Raw genomic sequence first — 21576 nt, forward strand, 5'->3', positions numbered from 1 at the left:
ATCAAACATAAACAAATTTCATAAAATTGAAATTTTGCCATGCACCTTCTCAGACCACAGTGGAATAAAATAAATATCAACACCAACAAAGTTCTCCCCAAACTCACAAAGACACGGACACTAAACAACTCCTGGGTCAACAATGAAATCAAAGCAGAGATTAAAAGGTACTTGGAAACAAATGAAAATGAAGAAACATTGTACCAAAGCCTCTGGGATGCCCTGAAAGCAGTAGTGAGAGGGGAATTCAATCTTTACAAACACACATGAATAAAATGGAAAGATCACAAGTTAACAGCCTAACAAGTCACCTAGGGAAGCTGGAAAAGGAAGACTACCAAAATGCTAACTTCAGAAGAATTCTGATCACCAAAATAAAAGCCCAAATCCAGGACATAGAAGATAAAAAGATAATACAAAAAAATCAACGAAACAAAAAACTGGGTCTTTGAAAGGATAAACAAGATCGATAGTCCCCTAGCCGGACTGTCCAAGAAAAAGAGGAAAAAAGCCCAAATAGACTCAATCAGAAACACAAAAGATGAAGTCACAACTGACCCTGAAGTAATACAAAAAAATTATCAGAGACTACTATGTACAATTGTATGGAAACAAACTTGAAAATCTAAAGGAAATGGAGGACTTTCTGACATTACACAACCTCCCTAGGTTGAAACACGCAAAAATTGAGACTCTAAATAGACCAATAACAATCAAGGAAATTGACTATGTCATAAGAAAACTACCTACCAAAAAAGTCATGGACCAGATGGCTTTCCAGCAGATTTCTACAAAACATACAAGGAGGAACTGACACCAATCCTAGTGAAAGTATTCCAGGTGATTGAGAAAGATGGAACTCTCCCCAAATCATTTTATGAAGTTAACGTCACACTGATACCAAGTCAGGTAAAGACCCAACAAAGAAAGAGAACTACAGGCCCATATCTTTGATGAACATAGATGTTAAAATTCTCAACATGATCCTAGCAAACAGGAATCAACAGCACATCTCAAAAATCATCCATCACGACCAAGTAGACTTTATCCCTGGGATGCAAGACTGGTTCAACATTCATAAAACCATAAATGTAATTAAATACATCAACAGACATAAAAACAAAAACCACATAATTATATCATTACATGCAGAAAAAAACTTTTGATAAAATCTAACACCTCTTCTTGATAAAAACCCTCAAACACCTAGGCATAGGTGGAACATACCTCAAAATAGTAAGAGCCATCTATGAGAAACCCACAGTCAGCATACTCCTAAACAGACAAAAATTGGAAACATTTCCCCTGAAAATTGGAACAATACAAGAATGCCCACTGTCACCCCTCCTGTTCAACATAGTTTTGGAAGTATTAGCGATAGCAATCAGAGAAGAGAAGGTGATCACGGATATCCAAATAGGAAAGGAGAAAGTCAAGTTATCTTTCTTTGCAGATGACATAATTGTATACCTTGAAAACCCAAGAGAATCCTCCAAAAACCTCCTTGCACTGATAAAGGACTTTGGCAACGTCTTAGGGTATAAAATAAATGTGCAAAAGACAATTGCATTTCTATACACCAATAATAAACAAAAAGAAACCCGAATAAAAAGTACAATTCCATTCACAATAGTCACACACACAAACAAAAGAAATACCTTTATCCCTGGGATGCAAGACTGGTTCGACATTCATAAAACCATAAATGTAAACAGAAATGTGAGATGTGAAATGTGAAAGACCAGAAAAGTGAAAGACATTTACAATGTGAAATGTGAACAGAAATGTGAAATGTGAAAGACCAGAAATGTGAAAGATCTTTACAATGAAAACTACAAAACACTGCTTAAAGAAATCAAAGATGAGCCGGGCTCGGTGGCTCAGCCTGTAATTCCATGCCTTTGGGAGGCCGAGGTGAGTGGATTGCCTGAGCCCGCGGGTTCAAGACCCGCCTGGACAGTGAGAACTCATCTCTACAATAAATAAATAAAAAAAATCAGCCGGGCATGGTAGCGCATGCCTGTAATTCCAGCTACTGGGAAGGCTGAGGCGGAAGGATCGCCGGAGCCCAGCAGGCAAGGTTGCGGTGGCCAGGAGCAGCCACTGCACTCCAGTCTGGGTGACAGAGTAAGACTCCAACTCAAAAAAAAACAAAACAAATGAACAAACAAAAAAAGAAATCAAAGATGACACAAACAAGTGGAAAAATATTCCATGCTCATCGATTGGAAGAGTCAACATTGTTAAGATGTTCATTTTACCTAAGGCAAACTGTAGACTTAACACAATATCTATCAAATTACCAGCAACATTCTTCTCCGACCTAGAAAAAACAATACAGGAATTCATACGAAAACATAGATGACCAAGCATAGCCAAAACAATTCTCAGCCAAAAAAAAACCAAAAACCAAAAAACAAAAACACAAAGCAGGAGGTATCACACTCCCAGATTTTAAACTTTATTATAAAGCTAAAATAATCAAAACAGCCTGGTATTGGTACAAGAGCAGGCATATAGGCCAATGGAATAGAATTAAGATTCCAGAAAACCTCAATTTCTCAACCAACTTATCTTCAACAAAGCCTCCACCACCCACTACTGGGAGAGGAGAACCTATTCAGTAAATGGTGCTGGGAAAATTGGCTGACCACATGCAGAAGATTGAAACAGGACCCCTACCTATCTCCATACACAAAAATTAACTCTAAATGGATCGCAGACCTAAATGCAAAACCTCAAACTTAAAGAACCTTAAAAAATGCAGGAGACACTTTAATGGAAGTTGGAACTGGCAACCAATTTTTGAGCAAAACCCAAAGTACCCAGGCCATAAGAGATAAGATAGACAAGTGGGACCTCATTAAACTGACAAACTTCTGCAAAGCCAAAGAAATTATCAAGCAAGCAGGGAGAGAGTCCACGGACTGGGAAAAAATATTTGCCAACTCCATGTCTGACAAAGGTCTAACATCAAGGATCTACAAGGAACTCAATGTGCTGGAAAAAAAGAAAACAAACAACCCCAATACAAAATGGGCAAAAGATATAAATAGACAATTCTCAAAAGAAGACATATGAGCCCCCAACAGATACATGGAAAAATGTTCAGCCTCACTAGTCATCAAGGAGATGCAAATTAAAACTACAGTGAGATATCACCTAACTTCAGTCAGAATGACCATCATCAATAAATCAAAAAATAACAGATGTTGGAAAGGATGTAGCAAAAAGGAAACATTTCTATACTGTTGGTGGGAGTGTAAACTAGTACAGCCTCTGTGGAAATCAGTGTGTTGATACCTAAAAGTTCTAAAAATTGACCTTCCATATGACCCCGCAATTCCCCTACTGGGAATATAACTGGAAGAACTCGTGTCACTCTGTGAAAAAGATACCTGCACATGTATGTTTATTACAGCATTGTTCACAATAGCAAGACATGGAACCAACTGTGCTGTCCATCAAAAAGACGACTGGATTAAAAAAATGTAGTACATATACACAATGGAATATTACACAGCCATAAAAAAGAACAAAATCATGAACTTCACAGCAACCTGGATGGAATTAGAGTTTATAATATGAGTGATTTCTTACAGAAGCAAAGAGCTGAGTATCATATGTTCTCACTCATAAATGGACCTTGAACAACTACCGCAATACTATAAGAAAAGGACTGACAGCTGGGCTCGGTGGCTCAGCCTGTAATCCCGCGCCTTTGCGAGGCTGAGGTGAGTGGATTGCCTGAGCCCGCGGGTTCGAGACCCACCTGGGCAGCGAGACCTCATCTCTACAATAAATCAAAAAATCAGCTGGGTGTGGTAGTGCACGCCTGTAATTCCAGCTACTTGGAAGGCTGAGGCGGAAGGATTGCCAGAGCCCAGCAGGTCGAGGCTGCGGTGGCCAGGAACGGCCACTGCACTCCAGTCTGGGTGACAGAGTGAGACTCCAACTCAAAAAAAAAAAAAGGAAAGAAAGAAAAGGACTGACAGTAGCGGGAAATTGTGTGGGTGGGTCCGGGGGTTGGAATTGACAGTAGTCGATATCTGCCTGGGGAAGGGAGGCATACCTCATCAACAGGGGTATCTGCACAGTGAATATTTGTATACCTAACCCTGAATTGTACCCCACAATTTTAAAATAAAAATTAAAAGAAGGAAAAAAAATACATCAATAGATGTAAAAATAGGAATCACATGATTATATCATTAGACATAGAAAAAGTTTTTGATAAAATCTAGCATTCCTTCTTGATAAAAACCCTTGAAAACCTAGGCATACAGGGAACATACTTCAAAATAGTAGGAGTCATCTACATTAAACCGACAGCCAACATATTGCTAAATGGACAAAAATTGGAAGCATTTCTCCTGAAAACAGGAATAAGAAAAGGCTGCCCATTTTTGCCCCTCCTGTTCAACATATTGTTGGAAGTCCTAGCTGGAGCACTCAGACAAGAGAAGGAAATCAGAGGTATCCAAAAAAGGAAAAGAGGAAGTCAAGCTATCCTCTTTGCTGACAATATGATTCTATACCTCAAAAATGGAAGAGAATCTGTCAAAAAACTCATTGCACTGATAAAGGACTTTAACAAAATCACAGGGTACAAAAATCAATGTACAATAGGCATTCACATTCTTATACATCAACAACAAGCAGAGAAACAAATAAAAAGCACAGTCTCATTCACAATAATCATACACACAAAAACAAAAACCTCGGCAGCTTCCTAGCCACAGAAATGAAAGACCTTTACAATGAAAACTACGAAACATTGCTCAAAGTAATCAAAGATGACACAAACAAATGGAAAAATATCCCATGCTCATGGATTGGAAGAATCAATATTGTTAATATGCCCAACCTACCCAAGGCAATCTACAGATTTAATGCAATACCCATTAAATTACCAGCATCATTCTTCTCGGAACTGGAAACAACAATACAGAAATTCATAGGAATCATAAACGACCATGAATAGCCAAAACAATCCTCAGTAAAAGAAACAAAGTGGGAGGTATCACACTTTCAGACTCTAAACTTTATTATAGGCACAATAATAAAAACAGCTTAGTATTGGTACAAGAACAGGCATATAGACCAATGGAACAGGATAGATTCCAGAAGCAAAACCTCAATTTCTCAACCAACTCATCTTTGACAAAGCCTCCATCAACAACCACTGGGGATAGGAGAACCTATTCACTAAATAGTGCTGGGAAAACCGACTGATCACATGCAGAAGATTAACACAAGACCGTTACCTATTAGCATACACAAAAATCAACTCTAAATGGATCAAAGACCTAAATGTAAAACCTCAAACTATAAGAACCTTAGAAAATACAGGAGACGCCCTGATGGAAATTGGAACTTTCAACCAATTTCTGGTCAAAACCCCAAGTGCCCATACCATAAGAGATAAGATAGAAAAGTGGGACCTCAACAAAGTGAAAACCTCTGCAAAGCAACAGAAACCATCAAGAGAGTGGGGAGACAATCCACAGACTGGGAAAAATATTTGCCAACTGTATATCTGTCAAAGGCCTAACATCTAGGATCTATAAGGAACGTAAGCATGCCAAAAAGAAAAAAACAAACAGCCTAATAAGTGGGCATAAAATATGAATAGACACTTCTCAAAAGAAGACATATGAGCAACCAACAGACACATGAAAAAATGCTCAGCCTCACTAGCCATCAAAGAAATGCAAATTAAAACCACACCGAGATACCACCTAACTCCAGTCAGGATGGACATCATCAATAACTCAAAAAACAACAGATGCTGGAGAGGATGTGGGGAAAAGGAAACAATTCTACACTGTTGGTGGGAGTGTAAACTAGCACAACCTCTGTGGAAAACAGTGTGGCATTTTCTAAAAGATCTAAAAATCGACCTTCCATATGACTCAGGAATCCCCTTTCTGGGAATATACTCAGAGGAACTCAAACCATTCTGTAAAAAGATACCCATGTACACATGTTTATCTCAGCATATTTACAATAGCAAAAACATAGAACCAACCATGCTACCCATCAAAAGTAGACTGGATTTAAAAAAATGTGGTGCATATATACAATGGAATATTACATAGCCATAAGGAAGGACAAAATTATGAACTTCGTAGCAACTTGGATGGTTTAGAGTCTGTAATACTCAGTGATCTATCATAGAAACAAAGAACTGAGTACCACATGTCCTCACTCATAAGTGGACCCTGAACAATTATCATAATACTACAAGAATGGGATTGGCAATAGTGGGAATCTGCCTGGAGGTGGGGGGTTGGGCATACTTCATCAATAAGGGTACCTGATCTCAAACTAGGTGAAGTAAGGACCAAAGTGAGGCCCAAACTTTACCTATACAATGACCATTTGTATACCTAGTCCTGAATTGTACCCTGCACCTTTAAAATAAAAATTAAAAAACAAAAGATTAATTCTAAATGCATTCTACAAGGCCAGCATTACCCTGATACCAAAAACAGAGAAGACAACAAAAGGCAAAGAATACTACAGGCTAATATGTCTGATTAGCACAGATGCAAGGCTGGGCACAGTGACTCATTTCTCTAGTCCTAGCACTTTGGGAGGTCAAGGTATGAGAATTACTTGAGCTTAGAAGTTCTAGACCATCCTTGGTAGCATAGCAAGATCTCTTCTCTGCAAAACATCTTAATAATTAGCCAGATGTAGTGGCACACCTATATTCCCAGTTACTTGGGCAGCTGAGGCAGAAGAATTAGTTAAGCCTAGAAGTTTGAGGCTTCAGTGAGCTATGACTGTATCTGGGTGAGACTCTGTGTCTAAAAAACAAAAACAACACATAGATGTAAAAATCCTTAGCAAAACACACTTGATTCTTGAACAACATGGGTTTAAACTTCATAGGTCCAATTTTAAGTGAATTTTTCTTTGCCACCCCAAGGCAACAAAAACAATCCCTCCTCTTTCTTTTCCTTTTCTGCCTACTCCATTTGAAGATAATGAGGATAAAGACCTTGAGGATAATTGAATTTCACTTAGTAAATACTATATATATCTTATCTTCTTTATGATTTTCTTAGTAATATTTCCTTTTCTCTATCTTACTTATTGTAAGAGTACAGAATATAATATATATGACATAAAAAATATGTGTTAATTTTCTTTTTAGTTGGAATCTCACTCCACTGTCCAGGCTGGGGTGTGGTGGCATGCTCACAGTCACCCCAGAATTGACCTGCTGGGTTCTGGCGATCCTTCTGCTTCTGCCTTCCAAGTAGCCAGAACTACAGGCATGTGCTACATGCTTGGCTAATGTTTTTTTATTTATTGTAAAGATGAGGTCTTGCCAAGTTGCCTGGGCTGGTCTCGAACCCACAGGCTCACGCAATTCACTTGCTTCAGGCTCCCAAAGTGCTGGGATTACAGACTGAGCCACCGATCCCAGCCATGTTAAATTTTTATGCTGCTGGCCAGGTTTTCACTCAACAGTAGGCTACTTGTATTTAAGTTTTTAGAAAGTCAAAAGTTATAAACAAATTTTGAATTGTACAGGAATTGGTGCCACTAAGCCCCATGTTGTTCAAGGGTCAACTGTTCTGTCAAACTGAATTAAGCAACACATAAAAAAGATAATTCACCATAATTAAGTGGGATTCATCCCAGAAATGCAAGGATGGTTCAACTAAGCAATCATTCAAAGCTATACATAATATTAACAGAATCAAGAAGGAAAAAAACTGTATGACCATTCAATAGATGCTTAAAAAGCATTTGATTACATTCAACATCGCTTCTTGATAAAAACTCTTGGCAATCTGGGTACAGAAGAAATATAACTGAAAACAATAAAGGTCATATATGACAAAACCACAGGTCAAATCATACTGAATGGGGCAAAAATTGAAAGCCTTTTTTCAAAGAGCTGACACAAGACAAGGATGCCTACTTTACCATTTTTGTTCAACACAGTACTAGAAAACCTAGCCAGAGCAACTAAGCAAATAAAAGAATTAAAGGACATCCATATTGGAAGAAAAGAAATTCAGCTATTCTTGTTTACAGATGACATCATCTTATATTTAGAAAAACCTAAAGATTCCATAAAAATTAATTAGAACTAATAAGTGAATTCAGTAAAATTACAGGATATAAATTAACATACAAAAATAGGGATCAATTTTATACATCAACTATGAACAAACTGAAAAAGAAATAAGGAAAGCAATCTCATTTACAATGGCTGAAAAAAATAAAATACCTACAAGTAAATTTAACCAAAGAAGTGCATGATATCCATGATGCAACTATAAAACACTGATGAAAGATATTGAAGAGGACAGAAACAAAATTTTTTTAAAAATCTCATGCTCACAGATTGGAAGAATTATAATTGTTAAACTGTCTATATTAGTGAAAGCAGTACATATTCTGGGCAATACTTATCAAAATACCAATGCCATTATTCACAGAAATTTAAAAAAATTCTAAACTTTGTATAAAATCCCAAAAGACCCAGAATAGCCAAAACAATCATGAGCAAAAAGAAAAAAGCTGGAGGCATCATACTACCTGACTTCAAAATATATACAAAGGTATAATAACCAAAGCAGCATGGTACTGGCACAAAAACAGACGCATAAAACAATGGAGCAGAATAGAAAACCCAGAAATAAATCCATATATTTACTACCAACTCATTTTTGACAGAGGTCAAGAACACTCATTGGGGAAAAGACAGTCTCTTTAATAAATGGTGCTGGGAAAATTACATATTCACATGCATAAGAAATAAACTAGCCTCCTATCTCTCACCATATATGAAAATGAAATAAAGTGGGTTAAATATTCAAATGTAAGAATTGAAACTGTGAAAACAAGAAGATTGGGAAAATGCTTCAGGTTACTTGTGTGAGCAAATAATTTTTGTATAAGGGGATAAAGAGAGGTTAGTTAATGAGTACAAAAATACAGTTAGATAGGAATAAGTTTCAGTATTTGGTAACACAGTAGAGTAATAAGATTTAGTAATAAATTATTGTATATTTCAAAATAACTGAAAGAGAAAATTTGAATGTTACCAACACAAAAAATAATACTTGTTTGATGTGATAGATATCCCAATTACCCTGACCTGACCATTAAACTTTGTATGCATGTGTTAAAATATCATATGTATTTCATAATATGTACAATTATTATGTATCAATTAAATAATTATGATTGCCAGAAGCCATACAAAGGGTGTACATAAATATTGTTCAATTTACATACAATTTTAGAAAATAAAAACTACTGTAGTGACAGAAAATAGAATAGTGGGTGCTGGGGACTGGGTCAGAAAGGGGAAGGAGGAAGGGATTACCAACGGAAGAAGAAAACTTTTTGGAATGATAGATCTGTTTATTATTTTGATGGTGGTGAAGATTTCATGCATATAGATGCTTGCTAAAACTCATCATCAAAGTATATGCTTTAAATATGTGCATTTTACTGTATGCCAATATTATATTTTTACTAATTTATTATTATTATTATTTTGAGTCAGAGTCTCACTCTGTTACCCAGGCTGGAGGGCAGGGGCACGCTCACAGCCACTGCAGCCTTGACCTGATGGGCTCAGGTGATCGTTCTGCCTCAACCTTCCAAGTAGCTGCAACTACAGGCACATGCCACCACACCCGGCTAATTTTTTGATTTTACTGTAGAGATGAGGTCTTGCCAAGTTGCCCAGGTTGGTCTCAAACTTGTGGGTTCAGGCAGTCCTCTTTCCTCGGCCTCCCAAAATGCTGAGATTATAGGCATGAGCCACCATGCCAGTCCAATTTTATATTAATAAACCTATTTAAAAAGTAAAGAAAGGAAGAAATGAAGGAAAGGAGGAAGGAATGAAGGAAGGGAAAAAGAAAGGTATGAAAGAATAAAAGAAGGGAGAAAGAGAGAGAGAGGAAGGGAGAGAGGCAGTGAGGGAGAAAGCAGAACGAAAACAAGCCTGGAGATTTTAAATAGCAAATTTTGGAAATTCAAAATATCACTTCATGTTAACAATATTATTTATTCCTAAACTCCTAATACACAATTATATTTAAATCTACATTCTAATATGTAGTTGATTACCTAGTCTTATGAAATAAAACATATTTTGTCCACATATTCTGACTGTCATATATATCTAATTTTGGTAAATCAAGCATCTAATTTGTAGTTGAGAAAAGGGCAAAATTGTCTATATACATAACAAAAATAGCTCATAATTTTATTAAAATATTTCTATAATTCTGTTATTAATAACACACTAATAATTTAACTTTTTGAACTAAAAATCCAATACTTTGCAAAGAAGACAAATGATTCTTAAAGAAATTCTTAAGCCAAGTGACAAGTTTATATAATGCCCATACCATGAAAACTGTACAATAGTTAAAAACTTCAAAGAAAACTTTAGCAGGTACAAGGTATAAAGCCATAAAGACTTTGAAGCAATAAAAACACAGCTGAATCTAGCTTATTACACACACACGCACATACACACACACACACATAAATGCACTCTTTTTTATTTTGGTCTTTAATGAGATTATTTCATGGAAGCAGGTTCACGGTAGGGATGTTAAAATTTCAATAAAAGAGGGTCTGGAATTTTGCCACTGTTTTCTTAAGGCATGCTGTTCAGTATAAGGACATGATTTTATTCTTAGTGGGAGGCAGTTTACTTATGCAATGTGCAATCAGCATGCTTTTTAAAGTTAGTGTCAGTTAATACCCTGAAGGAATCGGAATATGAGTAGATTTACACATGTGATTTGAGTTAGGGGCAGTCTGATTTTCACTCTTCAAAAAATCAAATATGTAGGGAAGCAAATTGCAAATCTTAAAAAAAAAAAAATTAATTAAAAATAATCAGGCCGGGCATGGTGGCTCATGCCTATAATCTCAATACTTTGGGAGGTCAAGGTGTGAGGAGTGGTTGAGCTCAGGAGTTTGAAACCAGCCTAAGCAACATAGTAAAACCCCACCTCTACAAAATATAAAATAATTAGCCAGCCATGGTTCCATGTACCTGTACTCCCAGCTACTCAGGAGGCTGAGGGTGCAAGATCCTGCCTCCAAAAATAATCAAAGCCAGGTTGTTATGTTGACCTTTTAAAATTAACTTGGTTCTACTAAAATTATTTAAATAGAAATTTAATTTTAAAAGTTCAACATTTACTATTTTTTTCAATACATTGTGCTTAGGTGAATGCAAACATTAACACGATTTGGTTTCTATTTTCAAACAACTTAAAATAAATGAGAATAAATACATTCAGTAACTAAAATGCAAAGGCAGAACAGGATGATCATAAAGTTAAAAACAAAGTACCTTATTGGCTCAGAAGAGGGGAAGAAAGTATTTCTTTTTTTTTTTTTTGAGTAGAAGTCTCACTCTGTCACCCAGACTGGAGTGCAGTGGCCGCTCCCGGTCACCACAGCCTCGACCTACTGGGCTCCGGTGATCCTTCCGCCTCGGCCTTCCAAGTAGCTGGAACTACAGGCGCGCGCTACCACACCCAGCTGATTTTTTATTTATTGTAGAGATGAGGTCTCGCCAAGTTGCCCAGGCGGGTCTCAAACCTGCGGGCTCAGGCAATCCACTCACCTCAGCCTCTCAAGGCGCAGGATTACAGGCTGAGCCACCAAGCCCGGCTTGGAAGAAAGTATTTCTACTTTGAAAAGTCAATGCTGACTTTATGGTTTTACAGACATGGATGGATTGGAGGTAGCACAAACCTCACTATAAACATAGGAAAGAGGATAAATACAGAAAAGAGGTGCGGAGGTAGAAAAATGGAAGAAAAGTTAACAGCATTTAGTCTTTGGTGGACACAGAGCAGGAGAGAGCTAAAGCTGACTGCAGAGCTGATTGTTGAAAACCCCCCCCCTCTCTCTCCTCCCCCTCTCTCTCTTCAGAGCTAAAAAGCCCCCTCTCTTTCTTTCTGTATACACACACAAAATATGTGTGTGTGTGTGTGTGTGTGTGTGTGTGTGTGCATCTTCCTCCCTTCCTTCCTCTTTAAAAAAAAAAGGAACACTCTACCAGCAAAATGATGTATTAAGAAGATTACTATCAATATTTCATATAAAGTAAATTGGATAAGAAAAACATTGACTAAAGGCAAGGAAATTTAAATGCTTTCTGTGGTTCTACCTGGAGTTAATAAGAGCCTCAACAGAAGATGGTGGAGAGAAAATGAATGTGGAGCCAAGGTGGATAATTAAAGAAGAAGGAAGCCGACTGGATATGTTGAACAAGGAAAGAATGGTCAAAGATGACTGTTCTTGAAAGAAGGAGGACAGGGATGATAGTAATAACATTCCCTAAAATGAGCAACATGGGAAATATATATATATATACCTTTGGGAGAAAAAATGATGACACCTATGTGGACAGATTTAATTTGGTATAGATAAGCACATCCAGATGGATTTGTCCACTTGAACATTAGCTTAATTGCATAATAAGGTTCAGAGATGTTAACTGAGTCATCTTAAATCAAGAGTAATTGTTTTAGATGATCACAAGGGAGAGAAGAGAGAAGCTAAGACCATCAGAGAATGACTTAATTTGGTGAGGAAGGGAGAAGAAGGGAAACAAGACAGGGGGTAGGTGGGTGACCTAGGAAAACTCCAGGAAAAGACAACAGAGGCCAGATTGAGCTGCAGGGCCCTGTGCTCCTTGCAGGTATCTGAACCCTCATCAGTGACAAGGAACTAGCAGAGCATTCTGGGGGCAGTTGCTTCTACTGCGTGGGTCCCATGCCAGTGTACACAGGCCACCAAGATCTTAAACTTTTGGCATTTTCCAGGATATGTCACTTCCAGATGCAAAGCTGATATGTATAAAGAGCAGACACAATGCATGGTATGCAAACACATGAGATAGTACTAAATCCATGAGATAAACACATGAGACAGCAATCAAAATCCATGAATGAAAGAGCAGCTCTGTAGGACCCAAAGGCTGGTACATGCACAGGTTCGAACTAGCCTATTTTTTTTAAAACTTCCAAGTATTTTTCATTTAATCTCATTATTTGTGGGGCAAACTAGTCCCAAATTCTTCCTAGACCTTGACTCAAGGTGGAGCAATCACATGACTTTGTCTCAATTTTCTAATTAATTCATCTGCATTTCTCAGTATGGGGAAATAGCCCCATTGCCAGTTTGTACAGTACAGCCTTCACCCCTTGACCTTAACCTGTTGTACCTTATTAAACTCTCATTCCATTTCTGGCTCATACCTGGGGAAAAAAACAGGCAAAACAGTTCCCACTTCTCGCTTTCTCTCCTTTGCCTGTATATCCACAAGGTTTTTATGACCTGTAGCCTTTTTCATTAATTTAATAACATGCCTGGGCACATGCCTTTCTCTTGGATTTAATAAGATAGTTTCCCTGAATGTCACCCTACTCTCAAAAAAGTGGTATTTTTTAAAAAGTAGTACCACTCAGAGACAAAAGCTGCAGAAAGTGAAAAAAAGTCGAGTAGTAGTTCTGGGTTGACCCTGGCCCCTGAGAGACTCAGTAAAGCAAGTGGCTGCACGTGGAACGGTCCAGAAGCACCCTGGATTGAAGATTGTGAGGTGAAGAAATGGGGCAGAACAGACACATTCATCTTTTTGAGAACCTAGCTGAAGTAATTTGTAAATTTTTAATATTCACCAGGTCAGAAGGATGGCATAAAAATAATCACAAATTATTTGAACTGTGGCATTCATTAAAAAAAGTAAGTATTTACTTTAGTATTTTTTAAATGTACCATGTGATAATTCACCCATACAAATTACCATGGCTATAGTCCCAGAACCTGCAATTAATTAGCTTGGACCTAGTCTGGGAAGGAATGATAACAATAAAATTTCAAAGTACCTAGTTGGCAAATTCTTTATGATGTCAGGACAACATGTGTGTACGTTCTTTATCAAGGACAAAAATAAGAAAGAATAGTAATATTTCTATCCGTGTGTTCATATCATACAAATTTATTAAAGGCATATTTAGTCTATCTTGGAATGAGGTTCAGTCATTTTCTCTCATGTTAGGTGGCATAATAAGTTTATAGATTATTTAAACTAATGCCTTGATTTAAAAAATCTGTGACCTGGAAATGTCAAACTAATATTAAAGTCAATTAAAATATTTAAAAATAACCACTTTTGATTGAGCCACTTAGTTTTCTAGTTGAGAAGCATTAGCAATGATGCAATTAGTTTCAAAATAATAGAATTGGTTATATTTTATAAGTTTAATTTCAGTCTAACTTATTCTATGTCTCTAATAATTTTACAGATTAAATTTATAGGAAACCATTTCTCATTCAAAACTACATATACTAGAAATTGGGTGATTTAAAAAAGATTTCACTACCAGAGAGAATTCTTAAATTGCATCCAATTTTGGTAAACTACTAAACTAATGCTCAGATTAAGATTATCTCAGAGAGAGAACTAAAGGAAGACTCCATTAAGATCAAAGAGGCAATTCTATTCTCATTAAACAGGGCTTTTAAATGAGGTTTTTATACTTAAAAACATGCCACTGACATTTATGAAATTTCCTAATCTGTGCCAAGTGTAGCCCCGGGTGTTGCAGATGACTGTGACGGGGCCTCTTCCCTCTAGGCTCCCATGGTTTCTCTCTGGTTTCTGAGTCAGAGGGTTTTATGGTCTAGTTGCCACACTGGGTTTTCAGTTCAACTCAGTTAAATTACACATGCATTTATTAAATATACACTGTGCCAAGCCCTGAAAAGAATAAAAAATAAATAAGACAAGGCATTCAGAAATCTGACATTGAACTTCACTTACACATTTTTTTCCTTTCCTTTCAGATATGGTGGCATCACCGTATATTACACTGCAACTGAAAATTGGAAACTTGGTTTGTATAGTGTTTGACCACAATCACCTTAAAGACCTGCTCTGCCCACACCTCTCCTTTTAATATATTCCTTCACTGTCTTTAGGAAGACTAAGAATCAGGCATTCCCCAGTATCTCAGACTTTCACCCATTTCTTGCTACCCTGATTCTTTTTTTTTTTTTGAGTTGGAGTTTCACTCTGTTGCCCAGTCTGGAGTGCAGTGGCCGCTCCCGGCCACCACAGCCTCAACCTGCTGGGCTCCAGCGATCCTTCCACCTCAGTCTTCCAGGTAGCTGGAACTACAGGTGGGCGCTACCACACCCTGCTAGTTTTTTATTTACTGTAGAGACGAGGTCTCGCCAAGTTGCCCAGGCGGGTCTCGAACCCGCGGGCTTAGGCTCCAACATAACTTCATGCAATTGTCAAATTATACTGCACAACTTATAATTTTGATATTTAAAACCACTTGTTTCCCTACTACATAGGATTTGAATTCCTTACTCTCTCTCTCTCTCTCGTTCTGCTGCACATTCACTTTAGATGCTTTATAAATCAACCTGAATGACTTCCTGTACCCTAAACTTTCCCATCACCTACACTAACTATTCCACTAATCTGTGCCTTTCCAGATTGGGGAGTGGCTTTTAAAAGGAGATGATGAAAGAACAGCTTTAGTTGGAAGCAATCACCCTCTCCTCTAACTCATACAGACCTCATTTTAGGAGTTTCATGATTTCTCTAATCTGATCAGATGCCAACACACGATTTCCTCTATGACCTCCAACAAGTTTCCCTCAACAAATCTGACATTACCCTATATTTTCTAGGTACTTCTTTGTGAATTTTAGTCCTTCTTTCCCTGGCATCAGATTACAAATCCCTTGACAGAAGATACCATGTCTTACAATGCCTTATTATTCAAGGCCCACTAGTGACTTGGGCATGAGAAATGCTTAATATATAATTGGGAAATAAGCATAAAAAATAGGCTATCCTCTGAGGAAATTTCTGTCACTGAAGTTGACCTTTTACATGTGTTAATTGACCTCAGTGGTTGAGGTCCACAGAGGTCACCTGGAGAAATCACAAAACTCAGTGTGACTCCTGAGTTGTTTCCACCACAGTTTCCAATTTTCACCTCTGCCTTCCAGTGTGAACTGTGAAGATTGGACCTGGAGCTATTAAGATCACCCCTGACTTGCTCTCTTTTTAGGGATTTCTTTTCTGATCTCTACAGGTGGAAGAAGATATTATTTACCAACCATTGAACCATGGTTTCATTGAACCAGCCCTTTAATTTAATACTCTATAATGTATTTATTCCTCCAGTTATGTTGTTTCATAGAATTATTCATAATTCAACTTTTGTAATAGTCCTATTTTCAAATTTCATATAGACAGATATGTTGATCTTTTTTGAAAGTTCTATAAAATTGAAATGTGCATTTCAATCATAAAATAGTAGATTAAATTGAGGATTATAAAGTATACTTCATTCTGTTTTTGAAAAATTACTAATATTTCAACATTACAATTCTAGAAAGTTGCACAGTACTTGTTAGTTTAACAAATTACTCATTTTTCAATCTTGATTTGAATGTGCTATTAAAAGTGGAATAAAATTTCATGACTATAAACATTATGTTTCTGTCTCAAATTGCCCATTAAAGTTACAAATATTGTAGCGTATAAAGTGTATGCATTAATGCTTCTAATGACTATTGATGCTTAAATCGCATGCCTTCCTTTATTTCTGTTGATCATCTATGAGTTACAGAAACTTATATTTTAATACTCTAACAGGATCAAATTTTTGTCTTGCTATCATTGGAGACCTTTCCACTGGCATCTAAATGATGAGGGAATCTTTGTAGTGCCTACTGGTTTTCAAATCAATTTGATTAATTAATTAATTTAAATTTACTTATCATTGCTAATTATCATTAGATACTATTACAGGCTGCATGTCTGTGTCCCCTTCTAATTTATACATTGAGGTACCACCACCCAATGAGATGTTTTTAGAACATGGGGTCTTTGAAAGGTAATCATGTCATAAGAGTGAGACCTTCATGTTAGGATTAGTGTCCTTATAAGAAGAGGAAGAGAACCAGCCTTCTCTCTTATCATATGAAGAAGCAAGAAAACGACAGATATTTGTGAATCAAGAGGGCCCTCACCAGAACCCGACCATCCTGGCACTCTAATATGCCAGTTGTAGATTTCTCACCCCCAGAACTGTGAGAAATAAATGTTTGTTGTTTAAGCTACCCAGTCTATGATATTCTGTTATAACAGTTCAAACTAAGACACATACTGATAACTCAAGGTATAATCTGTGATAGTTGCTATGTTTAAAATTATGTTAAAAGATGATAACTTAAATCAATTAAATCATGATTTTAAACATGCTACTATGACAAAATTCCCTCACTTATTATAAACCCAGTGGAGTTAAAAAAAATCTGATAGAATCATGGAAGTTTAGAGCTGGAGGAAAATATAAAGCAGGGAAGGGAAAACAGGGAGTGCTGGCATGAGAGCAATTTTAATTGAAGGGCCCTCCATTTATTTATTTATTTTATTTTATTTTATTTTTTTGAGTTGGAGTCTCACTCTGTCGCCCAGACTGGAGTGCAGTGGCCGCTCCCGGCCACCGCAGCCTCGACCTACCGGGCTCCACCGATCCTTCCGCCTCAGCCTTCTGAGTAGCCGGAATTACAGGCACGCGCTACCACGCCCGGCTCATTTTTTGATTTATTGTAGAGATGAGGTCTTGCTGCCCAGGCGGGTCTCGAACCCTCAGGCTCAGGCAATCCACTCACCTCAGCCTCCCAAAGGCGCGGGATTACAGGCTGAGCCACCGAGCCCGGCTAAAGGGCCCTCCATTTAAAGATGAGAAAGTCAGATGTCAGAACAGGATATGACTTACCCAATGTCACCCAAGAACTGGTGTCAGAGTGAAACCTAGAATAGCGATTTCACACTGGCTGATACAGAGAATTAGAGAATAGAAAAAAATAGAAATAATTTAATCTAATATAAGAACTTACAACTCAGTTTATCTGGTATTTTTTTCTGATTCAAAGTCATATTTACTTATGAGTTTGATCATCTCTGGACACAGATGATTTAATTGAAATATGTTGTAAAATCTCATTTTTTTGGACTTTGCCATCAGCAGAGCAAAAAGGAGAAAGAAGGAGAACTGGGCTTCAATCAAATTTAGAAGCACTAAAAAACAAGATAGGAAATGAAACTAGGAACAAATGGCAAGCACTCATTATGTGCTAGTTACTATCCTAGACAGAAACCAGACATGGTCCTTATCCACTATCTGACACTAATTTTAGAGCAATATAGAGATGAAACAGATGGCAGCTGTAGGAGAATAAGGTTATACGGAATGGCCATGTTCAAGGCTCTGAACACTTTTCTCTTATTTCCATATCCAGGGCCATATTACAGTTGGCTGAATTTATGGGATGCATAACCACAAGGTATGGTAAAGTGACATAAAAACTTACTCCCCAGTGCATCTTAAATAACAGTCTTACTAGAGGCTTGCTAGGCTTTGATCCCTTATACCTCACGCTGGGTGATACTTTGTCTTGTGTCTATGACTTAGCCCTGTATCTATGATTAGGTCTTCAGTTAAACTTAGAAGATAAACTTGATTTATAATTAACTCCACTTTCTAGCATTCAATGTTATAGAAAAATCTAATGATTTGATGTTTACTGCTTAATAGGTAGTTTCTAGCAAAATCAGCCTTTTTAAAAAATTACTATTTACCCTTCTTCAATTTTCACAAATATGTACACACATTTTTACGGGTATTATTTAATTCAGATAAATAAAAAAGAAACATGTTAGAAATACATTATCATCTCAAAAAGAAATGGGAAGATCCAGGAAGAAGAGAGTTAGCATTATATCAGCAGGGACCTTGTTCCTATTGTGTTATACAACCATCATAGGAACAGGTCATGTAATGTATTTTATGCTGTCTAGTTTGATAAGTTTCTTTATGGAGGTTAACAATTTCATCTCTTTTGGGATACAAACTCCTTAAAGTCAAAGAAGAGCTTCTCAAGCTTCTGAAGAGCTGTGAGGCTTCAGTGTGTATTAATTATATCTATTATTGACTTTTTTTTTTGGTGGATTCAGTGTTCTTTTACCACCCTTTAATATCCCTTAAACACTGTTATTCATTTGTTTATGTAATAAATATTTTTAAGTGCTTATTGTGTATGACCCGGGAACTACTCTAAATACTAAGGATTTAACAGTGTATAAAATAGAAAAGAAAAAAAAATCACAGTCTTCATGGAACTTACATTCTGTTGGGAAGACAGAAGAAAAACCAAAATTTCAAAAAAAGTGAATACATAGTGTGCTAAATGAGAAAAAAAAATCAATGAAGAAAAATAAAGAAGTGAAGGAAGACAGGGAGGTTTTTTTGTTCTGTTGTTGTTTTGGCAGGGAAGTGGGGGTTGCCATTTTAAATCAAGTGGCCAAAGAAGCTGACAGGAGAAAAATGACATTTAGGTCAACACCTGAAAGAGATGAGAAAAATCATACAGATAATTGGGCAGAAGAGCTTTCCAGCAGAGGAAACAACAAGTGCAAAGGCCCTTTGGTGGGAACAAGCCTGAGGTGACCAATGAGTGGAAAAGAAGATAGCAGAGGGTTAAGTCGGAGAAGTAATAGGGTACTGATAAGTAGGGCCTTGGGCTGACAGGAATGGAGGCCATTAGACAATGCTGAAATGGCCTTTCTTAGATTGGTACATGGATGTAGAGCAATCCTGTTAAAATCATTTACCTATTAACATCTCAAATTTAAATTAATAGCATGAATGGCTTATCTGCCGGGTAGCTGGAAGCCTGCTATTGAGAGAGAGAGAGAGAGACAGAACTAGGATATTAGAGAATCACAGACAAAGGCATGTGTCCAGGAGAAGAGTTCCTAAAAGGAAAGAGTTTAAATACTGGGGTCCAGTGAACAGTAGTTCAGTGTGGAATTCCCCAGGTAGGCAAGGAGACAGAGAAGCTGACATCAAGGACATCAGAATCCAATTAAAAATCATTGACTGCCCACACCCCAGAAGCATAGCATGAAGAACACGAAGGATCCTACTGAAGTACTGTTGGGCAGCTAGCATTCTCTCACAGCTGGAATGAATTTTAGAAATCTTACAAATTCAAACAACAGCTCAAATCCTGTGCTATTGATAACTGGGTTTCTCTGGAGGAAAAAAAAAAAAGATCAAAGAAAAAATAATAAGAGGGAGGCACATACTAAGAACACTTAACACCAGCCTGGGACAGAGGCATCATAAAGATTCCACAAACTAGGGCCTGTGTACTTTCTCAGACTAAACATTAGTAACATGGACTATACATTTATATTGTTTTAAGTTTTTGAAGTCACTTTATGACAGATTTTATCTGAGTAAAATTCTTCGTTGTTGGACCAGGCAGATGCAAACTAGGGAATCACTTAAGAAAAAGCGCACTCTCTCTCCTTTCTCTCTTTCTCCTTCTCCCCGCCCCTCCCCACTTCTCTTCCATTATCTCTCTGGAAGAGGTCAGGCAGATGTGGCTTTAACTGGAAGTCTTTTGAGATATGCCTCTTTATTAAGGAAGCTACAGCCTTTTAAACCGCCTCAGTGGGCTATGAAGGAAAGGAAGGATAAGTGATGGGAGATTCACCCATAGGAGTCACAAACTCAGCCAGACACCCAAAGCAAGAAGACCAGGGGCTTTGGGAAAGAAAGTGAATCAAGACCGGCAAAGGGGGCCTGTGGCTTGGGGATGGGAGTAGTATGAGATTAAGCAGGGAGAGAAGCTGAGAAGGCCCCAGGAATTCCTGTCCTGGCAGTTTGCTATAAGGAGGCGGCCCCAGAAGGAGTGGTAAGATCTAGGGGCTAGGCCAGAGGAGGGATGGGCAGGCTGAGGTTCCTTACTCTTTAGATTTATCCGATCCGTGCGCCGAGCTGATACGATGCACTTCCTTCTTTTTGCTTTGTTTGGAGGCCATAGCAGAGGTCCACCCAGACAGGGCTGAGCTCAGAGCTCAGAGCCTCCGGGGCGTCCTCATGCTCAGCGTCCGCGTTGCTAGGAGACGGCGGCCGCGTCCCCGAGCGCGGGGGCGTGTCCTTCAGGGGTCAGATCTGGGGCCGCTGGCTGCTGGTGGGGACGCGAGCGCCGTGAACTTAGGTCCCTACTTGCCGGTGGAAGTCTTAGCGTTGGAGTCTGGGGAGAAATCAAGGCGCGGAGGCATGGATTTGACGTTAAAATGAATGGGCAGCCCCGATTAGTTGGAGTTCTTCCAGTACAAATCCGCCTGACTTTGCCCTTAGGAACCACAGACACATATCGACTCTTTTTTGGAGTTTCAGCTGTTTGAATACGGACATTATGCAAGTCCTACCCCAGGCCTTCTCTTGGCTGACCGGAACAAGTTCTTTAATAATTATCTCGGAAACATGACTAGAAAACCTTGGGTCCAAAGATGAATGCAATGCGGTGGGGGATCCCTGCAGGCAAGTCAGGATCTTGATTCACTTAATGTTAGATGATGATGATGTCTGTGAGAACACCAGTAAGGTGTCTTGTTTGTTCGTATGAAAGAATAAGTCCAAGACATGGAATTGAGCAGGACTTGATAGACTGCTA

At 37.9% G+C, this 21576-nt stretch overlaps 1 protein-coding gene across 1 annotated transcript in view; it reads right to left on the reverse strand.

Annotated features, from left to right (window-relative positions):
* Positions 1–20938, reverse strand: part of ADGB (androglobin) — a 192999-nt gene extending 172061 nt beyond the window's left edge. Inside the window, exon 1 of the mRNA XM_008074020.1 lies at positions 20865–20938. Coding sequence (XP_008072211.1) covers positions 20865–20938 — 74 coding nt within the window. The remainder of the gene's footprint in view (positions 1–20864) is intronic.
* Positions 20939–21576: the final 638 nt, after the last annotated feature.

This window comes from Carlito syrichta, unplaced genomic scaffold, assembly GCF_000164805.1.
Source record: "Carlito syrichta isolate Samal-C Ts95f unplaced genomic scaffold, Tarsius_syrichta-2.0.1 Scaffold316274, whole genome shotgun sequence".
In the NCBI taxonomy this organism is placed as follows: domain Eukaryota; kingdom Metazoa; phylum Chordata; class Mammalia; order Primates; family Tarsiidae; genus Carlito; species Carlito syrichta.